General features: G+C 41.9%; 1 protein-coding gene across 6 annotated transcripts in view; it reads left to right on the forward strand.

Moving 5' to 3' along the window:
• The window catches only part of LOC138748566 (ATP-binding cassette sub-family C member 9-like), a 189907-nt gene that overhangs the window by 135142 nt on the left and 31474 nt on the right, over positions 1-23291 (forward strand). For 3 of the 6 annotated variants that reach the window (XM_069908983.1, XM_069908987.1, XM_069908985.1), the window contains exons 34-40: positions 1184-1314; positions 2959-3037; positions 3376-3484; positions 6329-6432; positions 12881-13014; positions 13722-13784; positions 20346-20479. In XM_069908983.1, coding sequence (XP_069765084.1) covers positions 1184-1314; positions 2959-3037; positions 3376-3484; positions 6329-6432; positions 12881-13014; positions 13722-13784; positions 20346-20479 — 754 coding nt within the window. Of the gene's footprint in view, positions 1-1183; positions 1315-2958; positions 3038-3375; positions 3485-6328; positions 6433-12880; positions 13015-13721; positions 13785-17872; positions 18147-20345; positions 20480-23291 lie in introns of those variants that run through there. The other 3 variants (XR_011348162.1, XM_069908988.1, XM_069908986.1) reach the window with 2 other exon arrangements.

The raw sequence follows: 23291 nt of genomic DNA on the forward strand, positions 1-23291 counted from the left end.
GTTTAAGATGGAAGGCGAGTAAGTTAAAAGGGACCTGAAGGGCTACTTTTTCACTCACACAGTGAACAAGCTGCCAGAGAAACCTATAAAATCAGCTTACATTTCTGGCATTTGAAAGACCTTTGAATAGGTTCATGGTTAGGAAGGGCTTAGAATGCTATGGACCAAATGGGGCTAGCCCAGAAGGTGTATTTGTTCAGTATGGAGAAGTTAGGCCGAAGGGCCTGTTCTGTGCTGTGTGACTCCATGACTCCAATATGTACTCCATTTGCTTAACACCCAATACAGAAGAGTTATTCCATCTCTCAGTTCTATGGCACTTGCAACAACGGGTCAGTAAAAGTTTGTATTATTATCTTGATGCACGTGTACACTGTTGACGGTAATGAAAACCTGATTCATTAATGAGACATGCTCTAATCAAACACTGGAAAAAGATTCAAGGGAGTTCATGATGTGAAAATAAGGCCGAATGTAAAACTGTCCTTTGATCTGATCCTTTGGCTTCCTGATGGGATGTGATATTCCAGATTATTTTTTTTCTGGAGGTTTTCTTCATCAATACTATTAAGGAGCATTGAGCCATGCTGTCACTTGTGTAACCTATGCTTCTCAGCGTAAAGTTCCATGTTCCCTCATTCAATTGTAAAACCCAAAGCAAGTGGAGTTACCTCATATGAAGACAGAAATTTAGAATAGCGAGCAGCTGATTAAAACAAAATCCTTCAAATAAACTTGAATTGACAGTAGAAAATGCTGGGAATATTTAGCAGAGACTTTTCAGAGACATTGAGAGTCTGTGGGTTCCAACACCTTTGCCAATGCCGCTGTCTCATGTACTCCGATATCCTCCATAGCTGCTCGGCCTCCTTTCTGTTCCAGCGGTGAACCTGAGATCCAGATGTCCCGAGTCACAGCCCCTGGCTCTAAGCCTCGGGAAGGTGCCTGTTCACCATCACCACCCTCATTTGCTGGTTTCTATGAGCCAGTATCCAGAGGGCCGCTGTGAGTTCTTCAGCCTTGGAGCCCTGTCCTTCTCCACAGATGACCTACTGAGTGTTTCTACCACTTTCTGTTTTTTTTTTAAAAATTCAGAGCTCCAACATCTGCAGTTTGTGTTTGCTTTTGATTTAACGATATCTGAGGTTGTGGTTCGATTCAAGATTTTTAATGTTCTATCTAGACCCATCCCAGGTCCCAGAAGACTGGCCACAACAAGGAGAGATAAAGATTCGAGATCTCTGTGTTCGCTATGACTCATCTCTCAAACCAGTGCTTAAACATGTTAAAGCCGACATCACACCTGGGCAGAAGGTGAGAGTTGCTGCAGATCCTGTTCATTCTGAGAGGTGTGAGTGAGAGAGTGTTTCAAAACATATTCGAAGTATGGGGCTAGTGAGCACATCAAAGGGAAATGGAAAGGAATGCAAATCAATCCAAAACATTGAAGAGTGCCAGAGGAAGTGGTAGGGGGGCAGGTGCCATTTCAAAGGCAGTGAGGAACAATGAAGGAGTAAGTCAGGAAGTTCAATATTCAAATATATCTTGCAGGCTGCATGATACTTTCTAGGCCAGAGTAACTTTTTAAATCTTAAATATAAATTTAGACCTACAGGCCATTTCAGCCCACGAGTCCATGCTGCCCCATTTACACCGCATTAACCTACACCCCTGGTATGTTTTGAACGGTGGGAGGAAACCCACACAGACACAGGGAGAACAAACAAACTCCTTACAGACAGCGCGGGATTCAAACACCGGTTTGGTCCCGATTGCTGGTGCTGTAAAGGCGTTGTGCTAACAACTACACCAACCATTGCAGTTTTTGAGTATTGATATATTTTGAGAGTAGGTCATGTAAGAAAAGGTAGTTCACTCATTTCTATCCCCAGAGCATTTGCAACCGCCAAGGTTTTCTTTTTTAATGAATTATCAGTGTATTTACAAATGTTAAACCAGAATGAAAATATTTTACTTCCTTTCGTACCACTTGGTCTTGGTGCTTTTTATTTTCATTTAACTGGGAATTTAATTAAACAACCTTCATTTAAAAAATCTTGCTCATTTCTTTGCTGATCTCCTTTATGCTTACTCCAGAACTTTAAATCCCGAAGGAGCAGTGATAGTAGGTTGCCAGGTATTACACGAATTGGAATGTTTACTCCTAAATGCCATAGATTAATACACATGACTGCATGCATTAACTCTGATCCACATGTTAGATTTATCTATGTGCATGCAAACAAAATATTGTATTCACTTGAACTTTTTCCAGTCTAGTCTACTGTATTTGAAGTTCATTATGTGGACTCCTCCACTACAGAAACCAAAATGCAGATTAGGTGAGCACTGTGTGGCTCTGTGTTTAGTCTGCCAGGAAACCCTGTGCTTCCCATTGCCTGTCACTTTAATTCTCCATCCAGTCCCACTGTAAGCCCGTGGTGTCACAGTTGGCCCAGTGCAAGCTTGGGGAACGGCATCTCCTCTTCCATTTGGGTACTCAGCAACCTTCTGAACTTGATACACAATTCTACATCTTCATGCAACTTGATATTTCCTTCTGTTTCTGTTGCCCTTCTGTGGTGTTTCCCCTTTCCTCTTTCCACTCCAGGAGTGGAAGGCATGTCCAGGCTGACCTGCTGGGCATATCTTCATGCTCTACATTCTGCATCCTCTGAGTTGTTTAGCTAGTGTTCTTTTGTCTATGTTCTCAGCCTCAAATGTGCCCATTCACTCAATGATCATTTAACTGTCCCTATTAAAGACATCCCGCCCTTCCTGTGTCTCCTCAATTCTAATGGAAACATTAACTCTGTTTCTCTTCCCACAGACGTGGCTTGACCTGCTGACTATAATCAGCCTTAAAATATTGTGCAAGCTTACTTCCATCTGCGAGTTAATACATTTGACTGTGAAACAGCCTGCAATATTTGATTATCTGACCCATTTGTCTTCCAGGTTGGGATCTGTGGGCGCACAGGCAGTGGGAAATCATCCTTGTCTCTGGCTTTTTTCAGGATGGTGGATATATTTGAAGGTTAGGTTTTGCATTCACCATGCACCTTGTCAGTGATAACGCTAAAATATATGGTAACCTTATTTAAATCTCTGTGAGAAAGCAGGGCTTGTCTCAGCAACTGATTTACAGTATATTTTCCACAGATGGGAGTCACATGGTTGTTCTAGTTAAACAATCTTTTTTTTTCCACTGTCTGCCCTGGCTGAGCCTCACAATCAGAGGGCATATGGGTTTTGTCAATCTATGAACATAATTTATTGAGATGGGAAAACAAGTATGGGATGACAAATTTGGGGAAAGTCTGAGATTGGATTGTAATCTGTATGATGTTTTTATTTCCTATATTTATACATTAGGTAAAATTGTCATTGATGGAATAGACATCAGTAAACTCCCTCTTCATACACTTCGGTCCAGGCTTTCCATCATTTTGCAAGATCCTGTGCTCTTCAGTGGATCCATTCGGTAAGCAACTGCGTTCAGTCAGTGCTGGCTGCTGAAGTGTTCTTTTTGTGGAGCTGTAAAGCAGCCCAATCCAAATGGGAATCTCACATCTGCTTTGCTGTAAGTTGTCAAAATGAACATTACAGCTTTTTTGAGAGTGAAAAGCACCAAGTGTTTAAAGAACTGAGATATAAAGGCAGATAGAGAAGCAAAGAGCTTTTGACTCCGAGACGTTCAGTCTTATGCCGAGTTATAGAAATGCCAGATGTCGAACTCTTTTTACAGCTCATCTTAAAATCTCCATGTTCTCCAAACATAACTATTAATTAAATGTTAGGTAAACACGTCCAGATTGCCAGTAGAAATCATATTTCCATTGATAAGATGCACTTGAAGAAAAAAATATTTTTCTCTTTCCAATACATATGATCATACAAGAATATATATCCAAAGAATACCTGTAAACAGCGTATGAAAAAGATTTAAAAAAATATTTATAAAACAAAAACTATTCTAATAATCTAACCCTTCCCTTTTGAAGTTATGATTAAACATACATGTTCCATTAATACATGAAAGAAAGGATAACCAAACTGTAAAATGGGATCCAATAATCTTATAAATTGTGATAATAATTAAGGAAAAGACCCCATAAATTTAGAAAATTAAGATTCATTACATTAGTAGAGCATCTCATTTTATTCCCCCCCAGAGTCAAGCATGCCATCACATCAGATAACCACTGAGTATTTGTAGGAAGGAATAAAAATATATATTTGAACTGATTTTTGAGCTGTTAGGAGTTGAGAAGAAAACTCTGTGGCTTTGTTTTTGACAAAAATTCAGAAAATAATTTTAGTTAGAATTTGAACCAACATTAACCTAACGTTAAAGGCAAGCTATGTAAAACAATGCAAACTTTTTATTTGTTGCTTGCTCCACCAGCCATTGGATTGATTGATTGTTCCTCTCAGTGAATTCACATACCTTATTTCACATCTTACAACTAAAACATTATGAAGCTTTAATCTCTGGTGTGATGTGCTGAGATAAGCTCATCACACTTGGAAGAAACAGATAACCACAGATCCATCATTCCCATGTCTCTCCCTCCCTCTGGTTTTCCTCATTGTCAATGGATTAATTGATTGATTGGCATATTTACTCAATAACTCCATCACTGCTGAACTACACAACCAACAGAAGGTGGACCAGATGTACCTTGGAGTTTCTTGTTCAGCAATTCCCATGACTCTATTTCCAAGCAATGTCAGTAAAATGATCAGAGGGTTTTTGTCAGATGAATGTTTTCTGCTGCACTTGTGCCCAGTCAGCAGTGGTGGTAACATTGGGTCATCGGTTGAAAGTCACAAGTGATAAATGGTCTAATAGTCTTCGTCAACACCAAAAGATGATTAATGCAGGAAATGGAAATGGACTACCTGATCCCTGAAGTGGCGCTATCATTAAAATGTAACTTCTGATCACATTGGGATGACATGTAGGAATTGGACTGTTGACTTTTCTGGTCATAATTTGTCTCGTACTTACCTTCCACCACCCCCCTCCCCCTGCTAACCCTTGAAGGCTGAGCAAGCAGCAACAAATTATACCTATTTTACATGCCTTTTTATTGAATTTAATGCATAATTAGTTTGGGTGCTGGCCTGCCAGTTGATTTTGTCACATCTGGTTTGGACTACTGATAGAGATTCACACCCCGCCAATCCCTCAAAATGGGATATTGAACTACTAACCGTGCTTTCTACCACAACAGCCAATCTCAGCTGTTCCCCCTGTAGTGTGTTGAATGAGTCAAAGACCTGTAGATTCAAACCAAGGCTTTTATTACCATAAGACTGGAGTGTAGTACATCGAGGTCGACCAGTCCAGTCTGACCTGGATCTGGTTAGGTGCAGCTCCTTATGACCTGGCCAGTAGGTGTGGCTACAGCTCTCAGCCAATCATTACCATTATATACAAATATATACAGAGGTGATAGGATCCCATACTATCACACCCCCATTTCTTTGTAAGTTTCCCTAACCTGTTGAATGTTATTAGAGAGAGAGAACGGTAAAGGTTCTTCAGCCCACATGGACCATCAGCCACTTATATACATTGATTCCATTTATATTCTCAGCACATTCTCATACACTGCCCCTAGACCATCTACACTCTAGGAACAACGATCGATCACCCACCCAACCTGGTAGGATTTTTGGGGGCTCCATGCAGAAAGCATGGGTCAGGAATGAACCCAGGCCTCCGGGGTGTGAGACAACAGCTCCACTAACTATCTCACTGTGCTGCCTCTTCATCTCATCCCATGCACCTCATCATCCCATGAGGTTTACAGGCCTGCACACTAATAACATTTTCTCATCTGTTGTGTGATTTTTATTGCTACTAATCTGAAAGGCTACGTTATATTCTGGGATTTTTGTTTTTGAAAAAAGTAACATTTGCGCTCACTTATACAGTTTTGCTTGCGCAGAGAAGTGGCAACTCTCACATGTTAACTAACCTGTTAACTCTGCAGTTGGAGAACAGGGTTTCGCTAGATTATTTGTGAGTTTGCACGACTTTTTCCAAACAGCTCAGCTGGGAATAACAGGATGCATTCCCATCTTCCACTGGTAATCTTATAAAATTTGCTTAATCAGTGGCCTCAGCTAAAAATTGGACCAGATGAAGGTGGGGATTGAAATTCCCAGTGGCTCTATTCGAAGACAGCATTTGGTTCCAAATCTGCAACTGCAACACTGAGAGCTTGCATTTAAACTCATCAGAATACCCACTAAAACAGCACCAACAGGCAAAATAGAAATAAAATGATATTTTTGTGACTTCTTTCTCTTTCAGTTTTAACCTGGACCCCGAGTGCAAATGCACTGATGACAGGCTGTGGGAAGCTTTGGAAATAGCTCAGCTAAAAAACATGGTCAAATCGCTCCCGGGTGGATTAAGTATGTGGGCAAGTTCCCTGTACCTCTTTCTAAGATGCTAGAAGTTGAAATTTCCAGGTCATTTATGAACATGTGAGTTAGAAGCAGGAGTAGGCCATTCAGCCCCTTGATTGTTCTACCATTCCTTAAGATGGAGGCTGATCTGACTGTAATCTCAATTCCCCTTTTCCATGCACATTTGTTTATCAACTCTGTCTTTTTTTTTTAAATCTTTGTTTCCCCTGCCCTTTGTGGTGAGAAGGGCATTCAAACATTCATAATGTCCAAGAGAGGGGGAAAAAATATCTCCTCTGTTTTAACATGATGACCCTTTATTTTTGTGGAGTGACCCCAAGTTTTAGATTCTCTCAGAAGAGGGAACTTCCCCCATACTTCTACTCTTCCAAAACACCTCAGGATTTCATATGCTTCAGTCAAGTCCCCCTTAATCTTCTAGACTCCAGCAGATGGAAGACAATTGTCATAAGACAATCTGCTATGTATTCGTCTAGTAAGCCTTCCCTGAGAGTGATAGTTCGTGATGTATTGCTAATTACCAGAGGACACATTCTGAATTTCAGAATCAGGTTTATTTTCATGAATATGTGTAACGAGATGCCTTCTCTTGCAGTACTATGCATTATAGAGTGCAAAAATTGCTTTAAATTACAGTTCTGTAAATACAGCATTTAAAAATAAATAATTAGTACTAAAAGAGGGAAAAAGGTGATGTAATGTCTATTGGTTCATTGTCCGTTCAGAAATCTGATGGTAGAGGGAAAGAAGCTGTTTTCGTAACATTGGGTGCGCATCTTCAGGTTCCTGTACCTCCTTCCTAATGGGGTAGCAGTGAGAAAAAGGCATGACCTGGGTGGTGAGGGTCCTTGATGATGGAGGCTGCTTTCTGGGTCACTCGTGAATTCCACACAAATCAATCCATGACATGCTTGGATTAAAGATTGATGAGTCAGTTTTTAATCTGTTGCCATTAGAGAGCAATGCACATTGAATCATTTTGGCAAAGTAGATCTTCCCTTCACTTTGTCTTCTTGGTAAGGCAACTCTTCCCATTGGAAGTGAAGATGGTCAAAACCACAGCTGCTTCATTTTATCCTGTGTTGTCACTTTATTTTTTAGATAGTGCCTTAGAATGAAGAATAACCTGCTCCCACTGCAGTTTTAAAAGAACGCAAGAATGCAAGCCGAGATGGGTCATCAGAATTTATACTCATGAACAAGTCATAAATTCAATGTTTTGCGGTAGCATAATAGTGCAAACATTCATATTATAACCATCTTACCATATAACTGTATATAAAAAAAAGTAAGGCAGTGTCTTTTGTTCATTGATTATTCAGGAATCTGATGGCAGCGGGGAAGAAGCTGTCCTTGTGCTGCTGAGTGCTCGTCTTCAGGCTCTTGTTCCTTTTTCCCAATGATAGCAGAGTGAAGAGGGCATGGGCTGGGTGATGGGGGTCTTTGAGGATAGAGGCTGCTTTTTTTGAGACACTCCTCTGTAGATGTCCTCGATGGAGTGAAGTCTGGTGCCTGTTATACTAGCTGACTTGGGTAGGAGTTAGTAAAGCATCATGCTGGAGAAGATGCAGAGAATATTCACCAGGATATTGCCTGATATGGTACTCCAGTTGCAAAGAGAGAATGGAGTTCTGGGGTTTTTTTTCCTCTGGAGTGGAGAAGGTTTAGAAAGAACTTGAGAGAGGTATGTAAAATTTTGAGGGGTATAGATAGGGTAGAGTGCCATAAACATTCCCCCATATTCAAGGTGAATAAAATGGAAGGACAATCACCAGATAAAGGGTAAAAGATTTAAAAGCCACCTGAGAGGCACCTTGTACACATAGTGATGAGTACCTGGAATTCACTGTTGGAGAGGGTGGTGGAAGCAGAATTGCTTTAAGGTTGAGGAAGTATCAAGTACTAGAATTGCCTGGGCATAGAAAGCAATGGGCTGGGAGGAGGGATGAACACAGGATGCCCATGGGTTTCCATGGACTTTTAGTGGGCTGTATGGTCTGTTTCCAGATTGTATGATGCTTTGACAATTTTTCTGTGTCAGAGGCTGATATATATTGTCAGCTGCTGCATGAGACTGGCATCACAATGAGTGTTTGACAGATGTAGAATGTGTTCATCTCTCCAAAGCTATCATCTTTATTTGAGAATATGAAGTGGTCACTCCGGTTATTTTACAGTTCCATCTCTCTCAAGTACCTCCTTGGATCATTCTTTTGTGTGTGAATCTTCTAGTAATCTACAAAGAGTTCACAGAATTGACAACCTCTGGCACCAAGCACTTTTTTTTAAATTTTATTTTGGCAGAAGATTGGACGGAGTATGAGATAAACAGCATAAAATGATTAATGTGGAAGAAAAAATTATGGTTAAAGCTAGCCAGAAATATATATATTTTTTAAAATGTATAGGAAGAACCTCTATTGATACTTTGAAAAGAACAGGATTCACAAAGAGAGGATTGGCCTCCGAGAAAGTGGGACTAGAGAATTAATAATGGAAAATAAGGATATGGGAGGTGCCATACACAGAGGCACAGGAGAAACTCATCAGGTCAAGCAGCATTCCTAGCAAGCAAAGGGTAACCAATGTTTCGAGCCTGAGCCATTCCTCAAGGTATGAGCGAAAAAGCAGGCAGGTACCTGAATGAAACAGTTGGGGGAGAAGAGCGGAGGAGGGAAGAAGGAGCAGGGAGAGGAGCACATGCCAACAGGAAAGTGGATCTAGGTGGGTGGGCTGAAGAAAAAACCACTGAGAAGTGATGGGGGAGGGGGTAGCTCTCTGAAGAGAGGGGGAAGGAGTGAGAGAAAGAGAGAGAGATGGGCAAGGGGTCTAAAATAAACTGGAAAAGTTGGTGTTAATCCTGTCTGGTTGGAGCGTGCACAGATAATGTGATGCGCTATCGAGTAGAAAGCAGACACAAAACATAAAGTCTGCTCAACAGGCTTTATTCTGCATAAACTTCCACAGAGCTGGTTGTGAGGGTGCTGTGCAAGCTCTGAGACTGACCTGGAGGGGCCAGATCTAGCTTATATTCCAGAGGGTGATTGGCAGCTGACCGGGTGGGGCTTGATCCATTCAGGTCGGCTGATTGACCGCTGGCCAGGTGTTGCCTTGTCCTCCAGTGCTCTTCTGCAGGTACACAGGTTGCCCCCTGCAGTGGGCCAGTGATGTATCACCATAGATAGAATATCAGGTGTTATTCCATTTTGCAAGTAACCTCAGTTTGACAATGCATGAGGCCATGGGCAGACATGTTGATAAGGGAATGGGGTGTGGAATTAAAATGGCTGGCCAAAAGGAGGTCCCCATTATTGCAGCAGACCAAAGGTTCTCAATGAAACAATCTCACCTTTGCGACCAGTCTCTCCGATGCAGAGGATACCACTGGGTGCAGTAGATGGCCCCTACAGATTCACAAGTAAAGGGTTGCTTCACTTATGGGGCTCCAAAAGGTGATGAGGGAGCAGGTGTAGTATTTTCTGCGGGGGTTCATAGATTTTTGATTACTAAGGGTGTGTAACGTTCTGGAGAGAAGGCAGGAGAATGGGGTTGGGAGAAAAAAATACCCAGCCATCATTCGAATGGCAGAGCTGACTTGCCGGACCAAATGGCCCAAATTTTGCTCCTGTATCTTACGGTCCTGTGACCACAAAGGAATCCAGATAGCTTAAAGGTAGACGCAAAGGTCTGAATAGTAATGGGGAAAATGCATAATTTTTGTATTCCAGCAAGCAAAATAACAAAAAAGTCTGTATGTTGTCTAAACGCTGGGAGATTATGGTGCTCTGAGAAGCGAAGGAACCCAGGTATCATGGCGAATGATCCGCATGGTGCACTGGTACAGCAAGTAATTGGGAAAGCAAGTAGAATATTATCATTTATTGCTACGGGTTTGAATACAAACAGGTCAGAGTTTATCTGCTGTACTGGAGATAAGGATCCAAGTTTAAGGATGCCCAGGCAATGGAAATACACTTAAAAAATGGTTTACAAGACTAACAGTTGGAATGGGCAGGTTGTCAAGTCAAGTTTATTATCATCTGACTGCACAAGTTCTTTTCTTTGGCTTGGCTTCGCGGACGAAGATTTATGGAGGGGTAAATGTCCACGTCAGCTGCAGGCTTGTTTGTGGCTGACAAGTCCGATGCGGGACAGGCAGACACGGTTGCAGCGGTTGCAGGGGAAAATTGGTGGGTTGGGGTTGGGTGTTGGGTTTTTCCTCCTTTGTCTTTTGTCAGTGAGGTGGGCTCTGCGGTCTTCTTCAAAGGAGGTTGCTGCCCACCGAACGGTGAGGCGCCAAGATGCACGGTTTGAGGTGATATCAACCCACTGGTGGTGGTCAATGTGGCAGGCACCAAGAGATTTCTTTAGGCAGTCCTTGTACCTCTTCTTTGGTGCTCCTCTGTCACGGTGGCCAGTGGAGAGCTCGCCATATAACACGATCTTGGGAAGGCAATGGTCCTCCATTCTGGAGACGTGACCTACCCAGTGCAGTTGGATCTTCAGCAGCGTGGATTCGATGCTGTCGGCCTCTGCCATCTCGAGTACTTCGATGTTAGGGATGAAGTCACTCCAATGAATGTTGAGGATGGAGTGGAGACAACGCTGGTGGAAGCGTTCTAGGAGCCGTAGGTGATGCCGGTAGAGGACCCATGATTCGGAGCCGAACAGGAGTGTGGGTATGATAACGGCTCCTTACACGCTAATCTTTGTGAGGTTTTTCAGTTGGTGGTTTTTCCAGACTCTTTTGTTTAGTCTTCCAAAGGCGCTATTTGCCTTGACGAGTCTGTTGTCTATCTCGTTGTCGATCCTTGCATCCAATGAAATGGTGCAGCCGAGATAGGTAAACTGGTTGACCGCTTTGAGTTTTGTGTGCCCGATGGAGATGTGGGGGGGCCAAAATGGCATTCTCCAGTCCTCAGTGCAAAGCATGCAGGCACACAATAGACAAACAATGCACATGCAGGACAAGTAAAGGTAAAGATTCCATTATTGGAATGTAATACTACATTTAGAATGTAACATACATGAAATTCTTTTTTGTCGACCATAAGGCAGACAGAGAGTCGCCACTTTGTCCAGCCCCCCTCACAGATACCGACAGCACCTGGTGTTCCTAGGCGGTCTCCCCTCAAGTACTGACCAGTCCTGTATCTGCTTGGCTTCTGAGATCAGACAATCACAGATATATTCAGGCTATAGGGTGCTGTAGTATTTTTTATATATGAAAAAGAGCTTGGTTGAAACTTTTAAGGGACCCTGAATCACTATTTAAAGTAAGGAGTTGCTCATTTAAGACAGAGTCAAGGTGATTTTTTTTATCTCTCTCAGTGGGGCTTCTGTATTTGGAACTCTCTTCCAGTAGATGTTGGAAGCTGTGCTTTTGAATATTTTTATGGCAGAGGTATTTAAGGTAGAAAGATAAATATTTGATAACCATGGGTGTGAAAAGTTACCAAGGCAAGACAGGAGCATGGAATTGTGGTTACACTCAGATCAGCCACGACATTATTAAATACAGGCACAAGGGAGCAAATAACACTCTTCTGCTTCTAATTCCTAAGTCTGTATTGAATTTAGAGGACTAACTGCACTAGTCCAAAATTTATCATTTTAAACTTTAACTAGTCTAAAATGAAAAATTGTCATATTTGCTATTGCAGTTGATGCCAAAGAATAAGATTCTATTTGGCAACTATTCACAGAAGATAAGAACCTTTTGACTTGGCCTGAAATACAAAATTAACCAACTTTAGGACCCCTGTAGAACTGAGCAATAAATCTATTCCTGACATGACAATGCAGAACTTTGGGAGTGCGACACTGCCAGAATTGTTATCTTTGAGATACGATGTTGCTAATTCTGCCAATGCAAGTGGAGATAGATGATTACGTGGCACACATTGTGGAAATCTCCTGAGCTCCTGGCCAACCATTACCAAACTGCTCTCCTCTTTCATTTTCTAGCTGTGGGAACTTGCTGTGAGTGAGTTGATTGATGTGTTTTTAACCACACATGGAAAAATTTAAAAATAATATATTTGGACAATGGGGATATGAAATAGATTTTGTACATCATTGCAAATTCTCCTTTAGGCTACTCTTTATCATTTGGCAACTAATGACCTGTGTAGGGTGGCAGGATTGGCGTAGCAATTAGTGCAATGCCTTTACAGTGCCAGCGAATGGGACTGGACCTGGTTCGAATCCTGGGTTGTTTTTATAAGGAGCTTGTATGTTCTTCCCATGTCTGCGTGGGTTTTCTCCTGGAGCTCCGGTTTCCTCCCACCAGAGGTTGTAGGGTAATTGGGTGGCATGGACTCGTAGGGCTGAATTGGTCTATTATTTACAGTGCTGTATGTCTAAAAAAAGACAACAATTATGTGCTATGCCTCACACCTTGTCCAATGTTGGTTGGCTGTTTTCTACACAGATGCCATGGTTACTGAAGGTGGGGAAAACTTCAGTGTTGGACAGAGACAGCTCTTCAGTTTAGCCAGAGCCTTTGTACGAAAGAGCAGCATTCTGATTATGGATGAGGCTACGGCGTCCATTGACATGGCTACGGTAAGTTAAACATTTGAGGAGAGCCAAACATTACAGAGACATAGAGTTCAATGTTTGATTGATTTACAAAATGAAATACTTCACCTAATTTTGTCTTAATAAGTTATAATGCATCAACAACTCAGGCAAAAAAAAAAGTAGGGAGCAGGGGATTGACCACCTGTCAAATGTCCTGCTAGTTACTCTCTTACCAAAACTTTCACCTCCTCTCCACAGGCACAGAGCTCTCAGGCCTATAAATCACACACCCAGCATCTTCTTACACTTACCACTGGCATTCCCTGTTTCCTTGTGGAGCCAGCATCTTCTTGAGCCCACACTTGACATTCCCACCATGCTTGTTGTTTCCTAATTATCAACTATTCAAGGTCCACTTCTTCAGCAGTTTTAATGGAGAGATGGTCATGGCGAGGTTTGTGCTGATGTAGAACATGAAGCCGTTTCGAGACGCATGATTTCAATCAACCAGATATTAAGTAGAAGCCTGATTTATTTTTATTTTTTTTAAAAACTTCTTTATGATGTATAAATGGTCTCTGGATGGCCTTTTCTGGCTGACTTTGAAATGGCAAGGTTATTCTCTTTTACATAGAAAATGAGCCATTTCTTTTGAATAACTGGGTGGCCATCAACAAGGGGAAAATGGGGCCATTCTTTCTGAGTCAGTCCTGAATTAGCAGATTTATAATTTTGTTCTTGTTTAACAGGAGAGCATTTTGCAGAAAGTGGTAATGACAGCATTTGCTGATCGCACTGTGGTGACAATCGCAGTAAGTGCAATGGACATTTATGAATATCAGAATATTCCAGTTTTTATCATCGCATTACTTTGATTTGTTCCTCCTAATTTCTGAGTTATTTTATTGAACTGAAATGACAATAATAGCAGTTAATATCAAATTGAATTTAACTGTTTGTCTTCATGTGGAAATTTTTTTTTCGAAGTTCAGGGTGTAGTGTTACAGAAAGCCAAAGTGTTCTACAAAGACCAAGTGCAGGGTATAGAGAAATGTTAAAACCATGCAAGGGTATCACCTTTTATAAATGACATTCAAGAAGCCAAAGACATCACAGAACTTGTTGAGGTCCTGAGGTTAAAGCGACGGAAATAATGGAGAATAGCAGGTGGAGAGCAAACAAGGAGCATCAGTCATAAATAAAGCTTGGAGAATTTTGCAGGACTGGGAATTAATAAGCCCAAGACCTGATGACACGCATTCCAAAGTTTTGAAGGAGGAGACGATGGAGATGGCCTATAAGACCAAAAGACGAGAGCAGAATTAGGCCTTTCAGCCCATCAAGTGTGCTCCACCATTCAAGTAATGACTGTATATTTTTTTCCTTTTAATAGTTGATGCACTGGTTGTCATCTTCCAGAGTTTCATTAGGGGTTCTAAATAAAATTAGAGCATTGGGTTAATTTACAGGCATAGATTGAGGATTGTTAAAGGGGAAAAAGCAAGAATGAATGGGTCAATTTAGGGTTGGAAGGCTCATTTGATTAAAGAGCAAAATGATTAGATATTTAGATGTTAATGAAATCAAACAATATGGAGATTGTCCATGAAAATGGCACCGAGAGCTCAGCCCTAACCTTATTGAATGATAGAACAGGCAATGAGGCTGAATAGTTTACTCCTACACTTGTTCCTTATGTTTAGAGGTGTAGGTGTAAAATGTTAAAGATCTGCCTCCTATTTTAGTGCAATTACATGAATAAATATGTAGTCAAAAGAAAATTGTCGTGGGCAGTGTCTTTTCCCAGTGACAAAAAACTTGAAAGGAAAGATTCATCATGGCATGAATGACTATTGTTTAGCTTTGTTTGGAGAGAGGGCAGATTTGAAGTCTTTTTAAACCTAACAAGCTCCCAATTTATTCTCCATATATAGACAGGTGCTCTATCAGCATCTTTAGAAATGAAGACCAGCTTTATGCCCATTAGTTACAATGAATTGGCATCAACAAAAATAATGGGGTAAATTTTAATGTTACATCCTGGTGATTTGTAAGTGATAACAGGTGGTAAAACACAGAATTCTGTAGACACTGTGGTTGAAGTAAAAACACACAATGCTGGGGAGACTTAGGTCAAACAGTGCTCTTTATGTAGTGAAGGCAGAGGTACACAACTGATGCTTCGGGCTTGAGCTTATGAGGGGCTCAAGTCCGAAATGTCATTTAAGTCAGCTGCCTGTTTTTATCTGCATCAGTGACCTCTTTGGAAGCAAGAGGGGGTGAAATGTAAAACAGACTGCTAATTCACTGTCATTCATTTCACATTCTTCTTCTTCTTTGGCTTGGCTTCGCGGACGAAGATTTATGGAGGGGGTAAAAAGTCCACGTCAGCTGCAGGCTCGTTTGTGGCTGACAAGTCCGATGCGGGACAGGCAGACATGGTTGCAGCGGTTGCAGGGGAAAATTGGTTGGTTGGGGTTGGGTGTTGGGTTTTTCCTCCTTTGCCTTTTGTCAGTGAGGTGGGCTCTGCGGTCTTCTTCAAAGGAGGTTGCTGCCCGCCAAACTGTGAGGCGCCAAGATGCACGGTTTGAGGCGTTATCAGCCCACTGGCGGTGGTCAATGTGGCAGGCACCAAGAGATTTCTTTAGGCAGTCCTTGTACCTTTTCTTTGGTGCACCTCTGTCACGGTGGCCAGTGGAGAGCTCGCCATATAACATGATCTTGGGAAGGCGATGGTCCTCCATTCTGGAGACGTGACCCATCCAGCGCAACTGGATCTTCAGCAGCGTGGACTCGATGCTGTCGACCTCTGCCATCTCGAGTACTTCGACGTTAGGGATTTCACATTATCACATTGTTAAACCATTTCCATTTTGAGAAGGAGTCAAAAGATCCAAGTTTAATTAAGTAAGTGAATTAATGTGTTATTTAACAAGACCTGTAAGTTAGAGGAGTATGGAGCAAATCGGGAAACCATACAGGCATACCCTGTACAACACGGTTTATGCGTTCCAAGCAAGTTCAATGCTATGGAAAACCACCCTGTTCAAAGCACTATTACCATGCACTTTAACGTAATACATTCCAATCCTATAAAAGGGATATATAAAACTAATCTTTATTGGCAATAAGCGAACATCCTTTATTTAAGAAAATATTTGTCTAATATAGATTTGCATCAAATTGCCCACATTATATTTTCACCAAAATTAGATGGGTACAATCGCTGGATAGTGCAGGGAGCCCGATCACAGCGGGGTCAGCAATAACTTTCAACGCAGCCACTCTCTATTCCACAGCAAATTCCAAGGGTTTCCCCTCCACACAAACTGGCATTGTTCAGTGGTTTGGAAGCTCGCTGGTCTGCCACATCAGAGCAGGGACGAAGAAAAGGACCAGATTCCCACCAGTGTAAGGCAGCGTGCTGCGGGATAGTGCAGGGGAGCCCGATCACAGCGGGGACAGCAATAACTTTCAACGCAGCCACTTAACACTCTCTGTTCCACAGCTCAGCACCTACATTTCAAATATTTTAAAATAGACCCTTGCAAAATATTATGAGGTGATTTAAATAGCAACAACAATAAAACTTTAATGTTGCAAATTTAAAACTGCTGTGAAGAAATTTCAAGCCACGTTTTTATCAAAACCCGTGCTTTTTGAAAACATGTTATCCAGGGTATGCCTGTACTTGCTCTAGATGTTCAATAATAAACTATCTTGGATCAGCTCAATTTATGTCAGTGGCTCTAATAGATTGTTCCTCTGAAGCAGGGGATTTTATATCTCACACACCCCCATTTTTCCAACTCTTGTTACGCAGTTTCATTGCCCTTCCCCATCTATTCCCTCTGCTTGTCACCCACACACTTCTCCCAATGGGTTCCTTATCCCCTTCCCTGACTTTTCCCATCTGCCCTCCATCCCTTCCTTGATTGTTTCCGCTCCACCTTCCTTTCTGATCCACAATCCATAGCTCTTTGTTGTTCCTATTTATCACTTCCCAGCTTCCATTGCTCTTGCCATCCTTCCTTGCCCCATCTGCCAATCAAACCTTCATCACCTGGATCCACCTATCATTTGCCAGCAATTGCTCCTCCTCTTTGCCTCGTCTTTTTAGTAACAGGCCCTTCCTGCCCACACAGTCCAAATGCATCCATGTGACCAATTAACTTTCTAGCTCTGTACTTTCTTGGAACATGGGAGAAAAATGAGCACCAGCAGGAAACCCAGGAGAATGTACAAACTCCTTATAGACAGAGGCTGATTCAAACCTGGGTTGCTGGTGGTATTTCACTAACCGTGCCATCTAGAACCTTATACTTGCTAACTTCCCTCTCCTCTTTCAGTCCAGATGAAGGGTCCAGAGCAGAAATGATGACTGTCCATTTCCCTCCACAAATGCTGCTTGGCCAGTGGAGTTTTTCCAGTGGTTTGCTTTTTGTTTGCCCCTAGCTTTCTGTGATGCTTGATTACTTGGGAAGCTCAGTGGCACAGCTGCTGGAGCTACTGCCTTGCAGCTCCAAGTGAACCAAGTTCAATCCTCTCCTCTGGTATGGCCTGTGTGGAGTTTGCATGTTTTCCTTGTGGTCACATGGGTTTCCAGATGGGTGCTCAGTTTCCTTCCGCCTGCTGAAGAGGTCCAGGCTGGTCGGTCCACTGGCCATTGCACATTACCCCTGGTGTGCAGGGGAGGGTTAGAATCTGTGGGGAGGTTAATGAGAAGGTGGGCCTCAGAATCTAGGATTAATTGGTGCAGTCTCTGTAACGTGTTCATTCTCTTTATGTTTCTGCCATGTTGAAATATTTTTTACTTCAGTTCATATCGTTATTCGTCTTTCTCTTTCACCATCTCGGCAATTTATTTTGTTTTGTTTTTCTCTGCTGTTTCTTCTTCCAGCATCGTGTGGCTTCCATTCTGGACACAGACCTAGTGTTAGGCTTTTGCAAAGGTATCTTAGTGGTATCAAACTTGCTCCTTCAGGAGGAAATCCCCTTTACCCTTCTGGTGAAGGGCCACAAGTCAAGGAGTTCAATGCACAGACCCTAGCTCTTGGCTTGGTAGATTTCATTGCCATTAGCATTGGCCATGGCAGCTTCCAACGGCTTTGTTCTCCTGCTAGAACCTTCACGTTCACTCACATGCTTAATGCACTTTGCGTACCAAGGTTGGACAGCTTTTGTCTTGTGACTTTTCTGCAACTTTTGTATCCAAGACTGAAGCAAAAGGAAAAATAAAATGTGCCTTGACTTTCACCTCTTAAGTAAACAATCTTATGAAGAAGTGAGCAACTAACTCCAAATTCTATCCTCAAATTCGGATTAATTAAGCTTTTCACTGACAGCCCTGGTAGTTGGCGGTCAACCAATTGTTGAGAGTAATATATCAGCAGTCATTCATCTGTGTTAAAACATTGACCATTAAAAGACAAAAACGTTCTTTGAAGTGAATCTTTGATTCCTCAGTGTATATTTGAACTTGATAGACAATTGGAACATGATAAATTGAAGAACTGTGCTTGCTCATTGCAAACTGACTTCTTTTAGCAAACACTATGAACCACAGGTAGACCCCAACCTATGTGATTTAGGCCATCCGTATATACTACCAGAGAAAAAACAAAAAAAACTCTTAATGGGTGAAAGTTGGGGCCTATCTATGGAAAATGGTGCCTATGGCAGGGGTGGCCTGGCCTTGGTGGCCGCCATGTTGTATTTGACGTATACATTGAATTTCCGGCGTGTGTCCATTTCAAGACACGACCTGTCGGTCAGAATGGAACATGATCGTAGGTTGAGGACCTATGATCATCATGGCAGAACCTCACCCTCACAACAGCTTTCTCCCCTTCATCACACAAGACCTGTTTTGTTAAGTAAGCCCGACAAGTACTAGATGGATAGAGACCAAAAAGCTTATTTCAAGCAATGTCTATACGGCGCTGCCAAGTTAAAAACATTTGTCAGATATTGTGAAACTTGTGTAAGAGGACAGCTTTAAACAATATTACGCAACTGTCTGAGGAAATGAATATTCAGTTCTGACTATTCTGAAGTCAACCACACAGCTGTAGAAATAATCTTCAAGGGGCTTCAGGTGGGATCCAGCTATGCAGCTGTCACTCATTTCCACTCATCTGTGATTAGTTTGATTCCTCTCATCTGACCCAACACTCAGTGGTATCTCAAACATGTTAATGAATTTGTGGCTGAAAATCTGCTGCTTTTACTGGAGAGATTTTGGATAATTAGGAGTTTTTTAACAATTCAAACACACACTCAGAAAAATGAGCAAGAGAAAGGAAAGGGATCCCACCTGATTTTACTTGAACTTATCAGTAGTTCTGCGATCTGTGATGATTCCTAATGGCCACAGAAATCCACGCAATAACTTTGTACATCAGGTTATCTAAGATAAAAAACACCGTAATAGTAATTTCAGGATGCCTCCCTAATTGATTTGCAGCCCTTTCGTGAGCAAAGGAAACTTAATGACACCTAAAGCAGCTCGAAAAACTAGAATCACCTGATTTTCAAGAACAAATCTTACAAGCACCTGCTTCTGATGAGGACCATTGGACATTTACTACCCATGGATTTCGAGCAATTATGAATAAACCTCTGCAGATGAAAAAGAGGGCCAGTTTTTTAGCAAGCACAGTCCCTTGGTCCCACATGCTAATATGATGAAACCTGAACCCTCAGATGTCATTCATTTCTTCTTCCTTTTGTAGATATGAGTGAAGATGCTATTCCACTCATGAACCTAAACAGAATAATTTAATTGAAGGGCAGCTTTTCCCTCTGTTTCCCTTGGCTCCCAGTCTCACAGCATTGCTAGTGAATTTCTAGGGAGTCTTGTCAAAGTCCCCCCAGGACCCACTCCTGCTGGGTGAGACTTCCTGCCAAGAGAGCACATTGAAGAAAGCGGCCCTTGCCTCGTCACAACGGCAATTATCTGTCTGACCTGTAAGCACTTGACAACACGTTGAGTTCAGCCTCTCTCCAATCATGAGTGCTGGTGTGGGTTTGCTGTGCACTTCTTTGTCTAATCTTCACACAAGTGTTAGAAATCTCAGTTTTGAAAGAAAGGATTCTGAGCTGGGCTGTGCTGTCCTCTTAAACTGCTGCGGGTGTTGGATGGACCATCCAAGAATCTTTCAAAACTTTATTATGTTTTATCAATGGTTTTAAGTCTCAGCAACTGAGAAGGTTAAACAGGATTGGTTCACACTCATGTGGAATAAACTCAATGCACTGGATGATCCCTTCTCGGAATGTGTAAAGGACTTAAAACTTGTGATCCACAATGAAAAGTTTGATCAATTCAGAGTATTTTGGCTACAATCTAAATGTTCCTCTTCTCTCCACAGCATCGAGTGCACACCATTCTAACTGCGGACTTAGTTATTGTCATGAAACGGGGTAACATTCTCGAATACGATAAACCTGAAAGTCTTCTGGCTCACGAGGGAGGCATGTTTGCATCTTTTGTAAAGGCCGACATGTAAATATGCCCGAGCTCTTGTATTCCATATTAATTTTTATTCTCTCTCTCTCTCTCTCTGCAATCATTACTCAGTTTTTTTTTTAATGTGAAGTTTACTAAGTCAAAAATGTGCTTTCATACACTCATTCCAAGATGAGAAACAAGCCTGCAGCACTCTTGCTGTCATTGGAATATGTCACACTCCTCTTGTCTATGCAAGCACTTGCCTTAAAATGAGAAATCTTTCACTTTGCTGAGCTGTAGAATGCACAGCTGGACCAGAGATTGGCCATTGTTCATGGCTCAAATTATTCTAACTTGCAGAAGTACACGTTGAAATGCAGTCATCTGTATTTCAAAATATGAGAACGTCTTTTAATGCCATAAATGACGAAGGTTAACACCAGTGCACGTTCTAACTTGCTTTGCTTCACCAATTTAATAATTCTGTTATAAGATCAAGTTATTGGTATTGGGAAATATATTTGGCTGCAGATGCTTCTTCAAGAGGAAAGATGCCAGGATTGACCCAGTCACTAACTAGAACCATGTGATAATGGAGCCAGATTTGACCCAAGTCGGATAAATAAATTACACCTATAGGCACGGCAGTTGTACTCGGCTAATTTTGATGATCAGAACGGGGATGGAGAAAGCATTTCAGCTGAATGCATACATTTCCTCATTTCTTTTGTTGTTCTTGCAATTATTCATCCAATCAGATTCAATGACTGTTCACCATCAGTTATCAGGATGCCTAACCCTTGTACACACAGAGATGGGTTTACCGCAGAGCTGAGCAAATGACTCATCAAATGCCTTCGCCACTACCCGACAGTAGGGGTTTACAAATTGGATTGTAACATGAGTTTAGCCTGCCAATTTGGCAGGTTTTCTATCTGTGTGCAGGCCATTTGGAGGGTAGAATTTTTTTTAAAAACTGCATGGGTAGGCAAACCACCTCAGAGGTGAATAAATTGTGATGCACTGCAGTGACAGTAAGGAGACACAAGATTCAAAGACTGAACAACAGGCTTTATTCAGCTTAAAGTCTCTGCTGTGGCTAGCTGTGCTCTGCTCCCGAGTGACTGACCTCGAGAGGGGCCAGATAGGGCTTATATCCCGGGTGGCTGATTGGCAGCCGACCGGGTGGGGTTTGGTCCATTGAGGTCGACTGATTGACAGCCGGCCAGGTGTTGTCTGTCCTCCTGGAGGTACAGTGGTCTTCCCCTCAACAGACTAGTGGTGAATCACCATACAACCTCAATAAAAAAAAAGTTGGAGAATGGCTCTCAATTGCTGAGAATGGGAATTAAGTGATGAGAATGTGGGGAGCTCAGTGACAAAGGCAATGGTGGTGCAGTCTGCTGAGTCAACTTTGAATTCTGATGAGGCAGTGGTGAGAGTGGGATGGGATGGTCCTGCCTATCAATCTTGGGGATGAGATAGATCTTCCCTTCACACACCGATTCCAACCTCTTGCTGTACCCAACTATTGATTGCCCACTTCCACCCCTACATTTTTATTTTGAATAATATTAATGAGTCATTGGTCATAGAGGCATGGTATTGGCCCACCTGGTCCATCCCATCCCTGGTACCTATCTGCACAAGTCTGATTTCCCTGCAGAAGGTCCATAGCTCGACTGAGTCAAGTGCTTGTCTGGATTTCTTGAATGTTGTGAGGCCATCAATCCCCTGTACGAGCCTCTCTGCAAAAATAATCCCCCTCAGGTCCCTGCTGAACCTCCTGAAATCTGTGCCCTCTTCTCTCACTCATCTTAAACGTGTGCCCACTTCTTTCGGACATTCCCACCATGGGAAGAAGTTTTTTTTTACTATCTGTTCTATGTATCTACACTTCTATCACGTGACCTTTCTCCTCTCCTGATTCATGGAAACAAACCCCGCCTACACGGTCTCCTCAAATGTAAATTCTCCAATCCATCCAACATTCCTGTTGAATTCCCTCTCCAGTGCAATTACATCGTTTCTATTATGTGTTAGCCAAGACCTACATGCAATACTCCTGATGTGGTCCAACTGGCATCTTATAAAGTTATAATTATAACAATGTTCCAGTCTCCTTGCTATGGTGGATGAAGGCAAACATGCTATATTCCTTCTTCACCACCTTGTTTACCTGTGCTGCCAGCTTCAGGGATCCAGGATCTTGTACCCCAAAATCCATCTGATTCCTTCTTTCGGCCCTAGTGTTTACTGTGTATGTTGTACCATATTCGCCCTTCTAAAATGCATCACCTTGGACTTACCAGGATCAAATTCCATTTGTCAACTTTCCACCTAATCGATCTTGCACCTTAGCCTTGGGTAACTTTCTTGGCTGCATCATCTGCAAACTTTTATCTCCTACATTCACATCCAAGTCGTTAATGTCACAAACATAAAAGATAACAGCACCTGTTCTTGTGACGTAGAGAACATGTTCAGTAAAAATTGATGTAGACTTATTACTGAAAGCCACAATAAATATCCACATCCGTTGCATGAAGCGTGGATTTTCATATAAAGCTCATCATTTGCAAGTCACAAAAGATTAACAGAATTACAATAAAACATGGAAATTATTACTGTAGGATTAACAGGAAGAAAATAACATATACATTGTTTTCAAATTTACTGCATGCAATATAACTCAAGTTTACTGGTTCAAATATAATAACCCAGTATCTAGACCCCAGCATCTGCAGATTTCTTGTTTACTTCCAGTATATTCATTCTTTATTAAATGAAAATTCCTTTGCTTGCTGTCGATGTGGTATGCTGAGTACAATTTGTTGGTGGAATCTTCACACAATGCAAGGGAAAC

This window comes from Narcine bancroftii, chromosome 13 (assembly GCF_036971445.1).
Source record: "Narcine bancroftii isolate sNarBan1 chromosome 13, sNarBan1.hap1, whole genome shotgun sequence".
Classification (NCBI taxonomy): Eukaryota; Metazoa; Chordata; class Chondrichthyes; order Torpediniformes; family Narcinidae; genus Narcine; species Narcine bancroftii.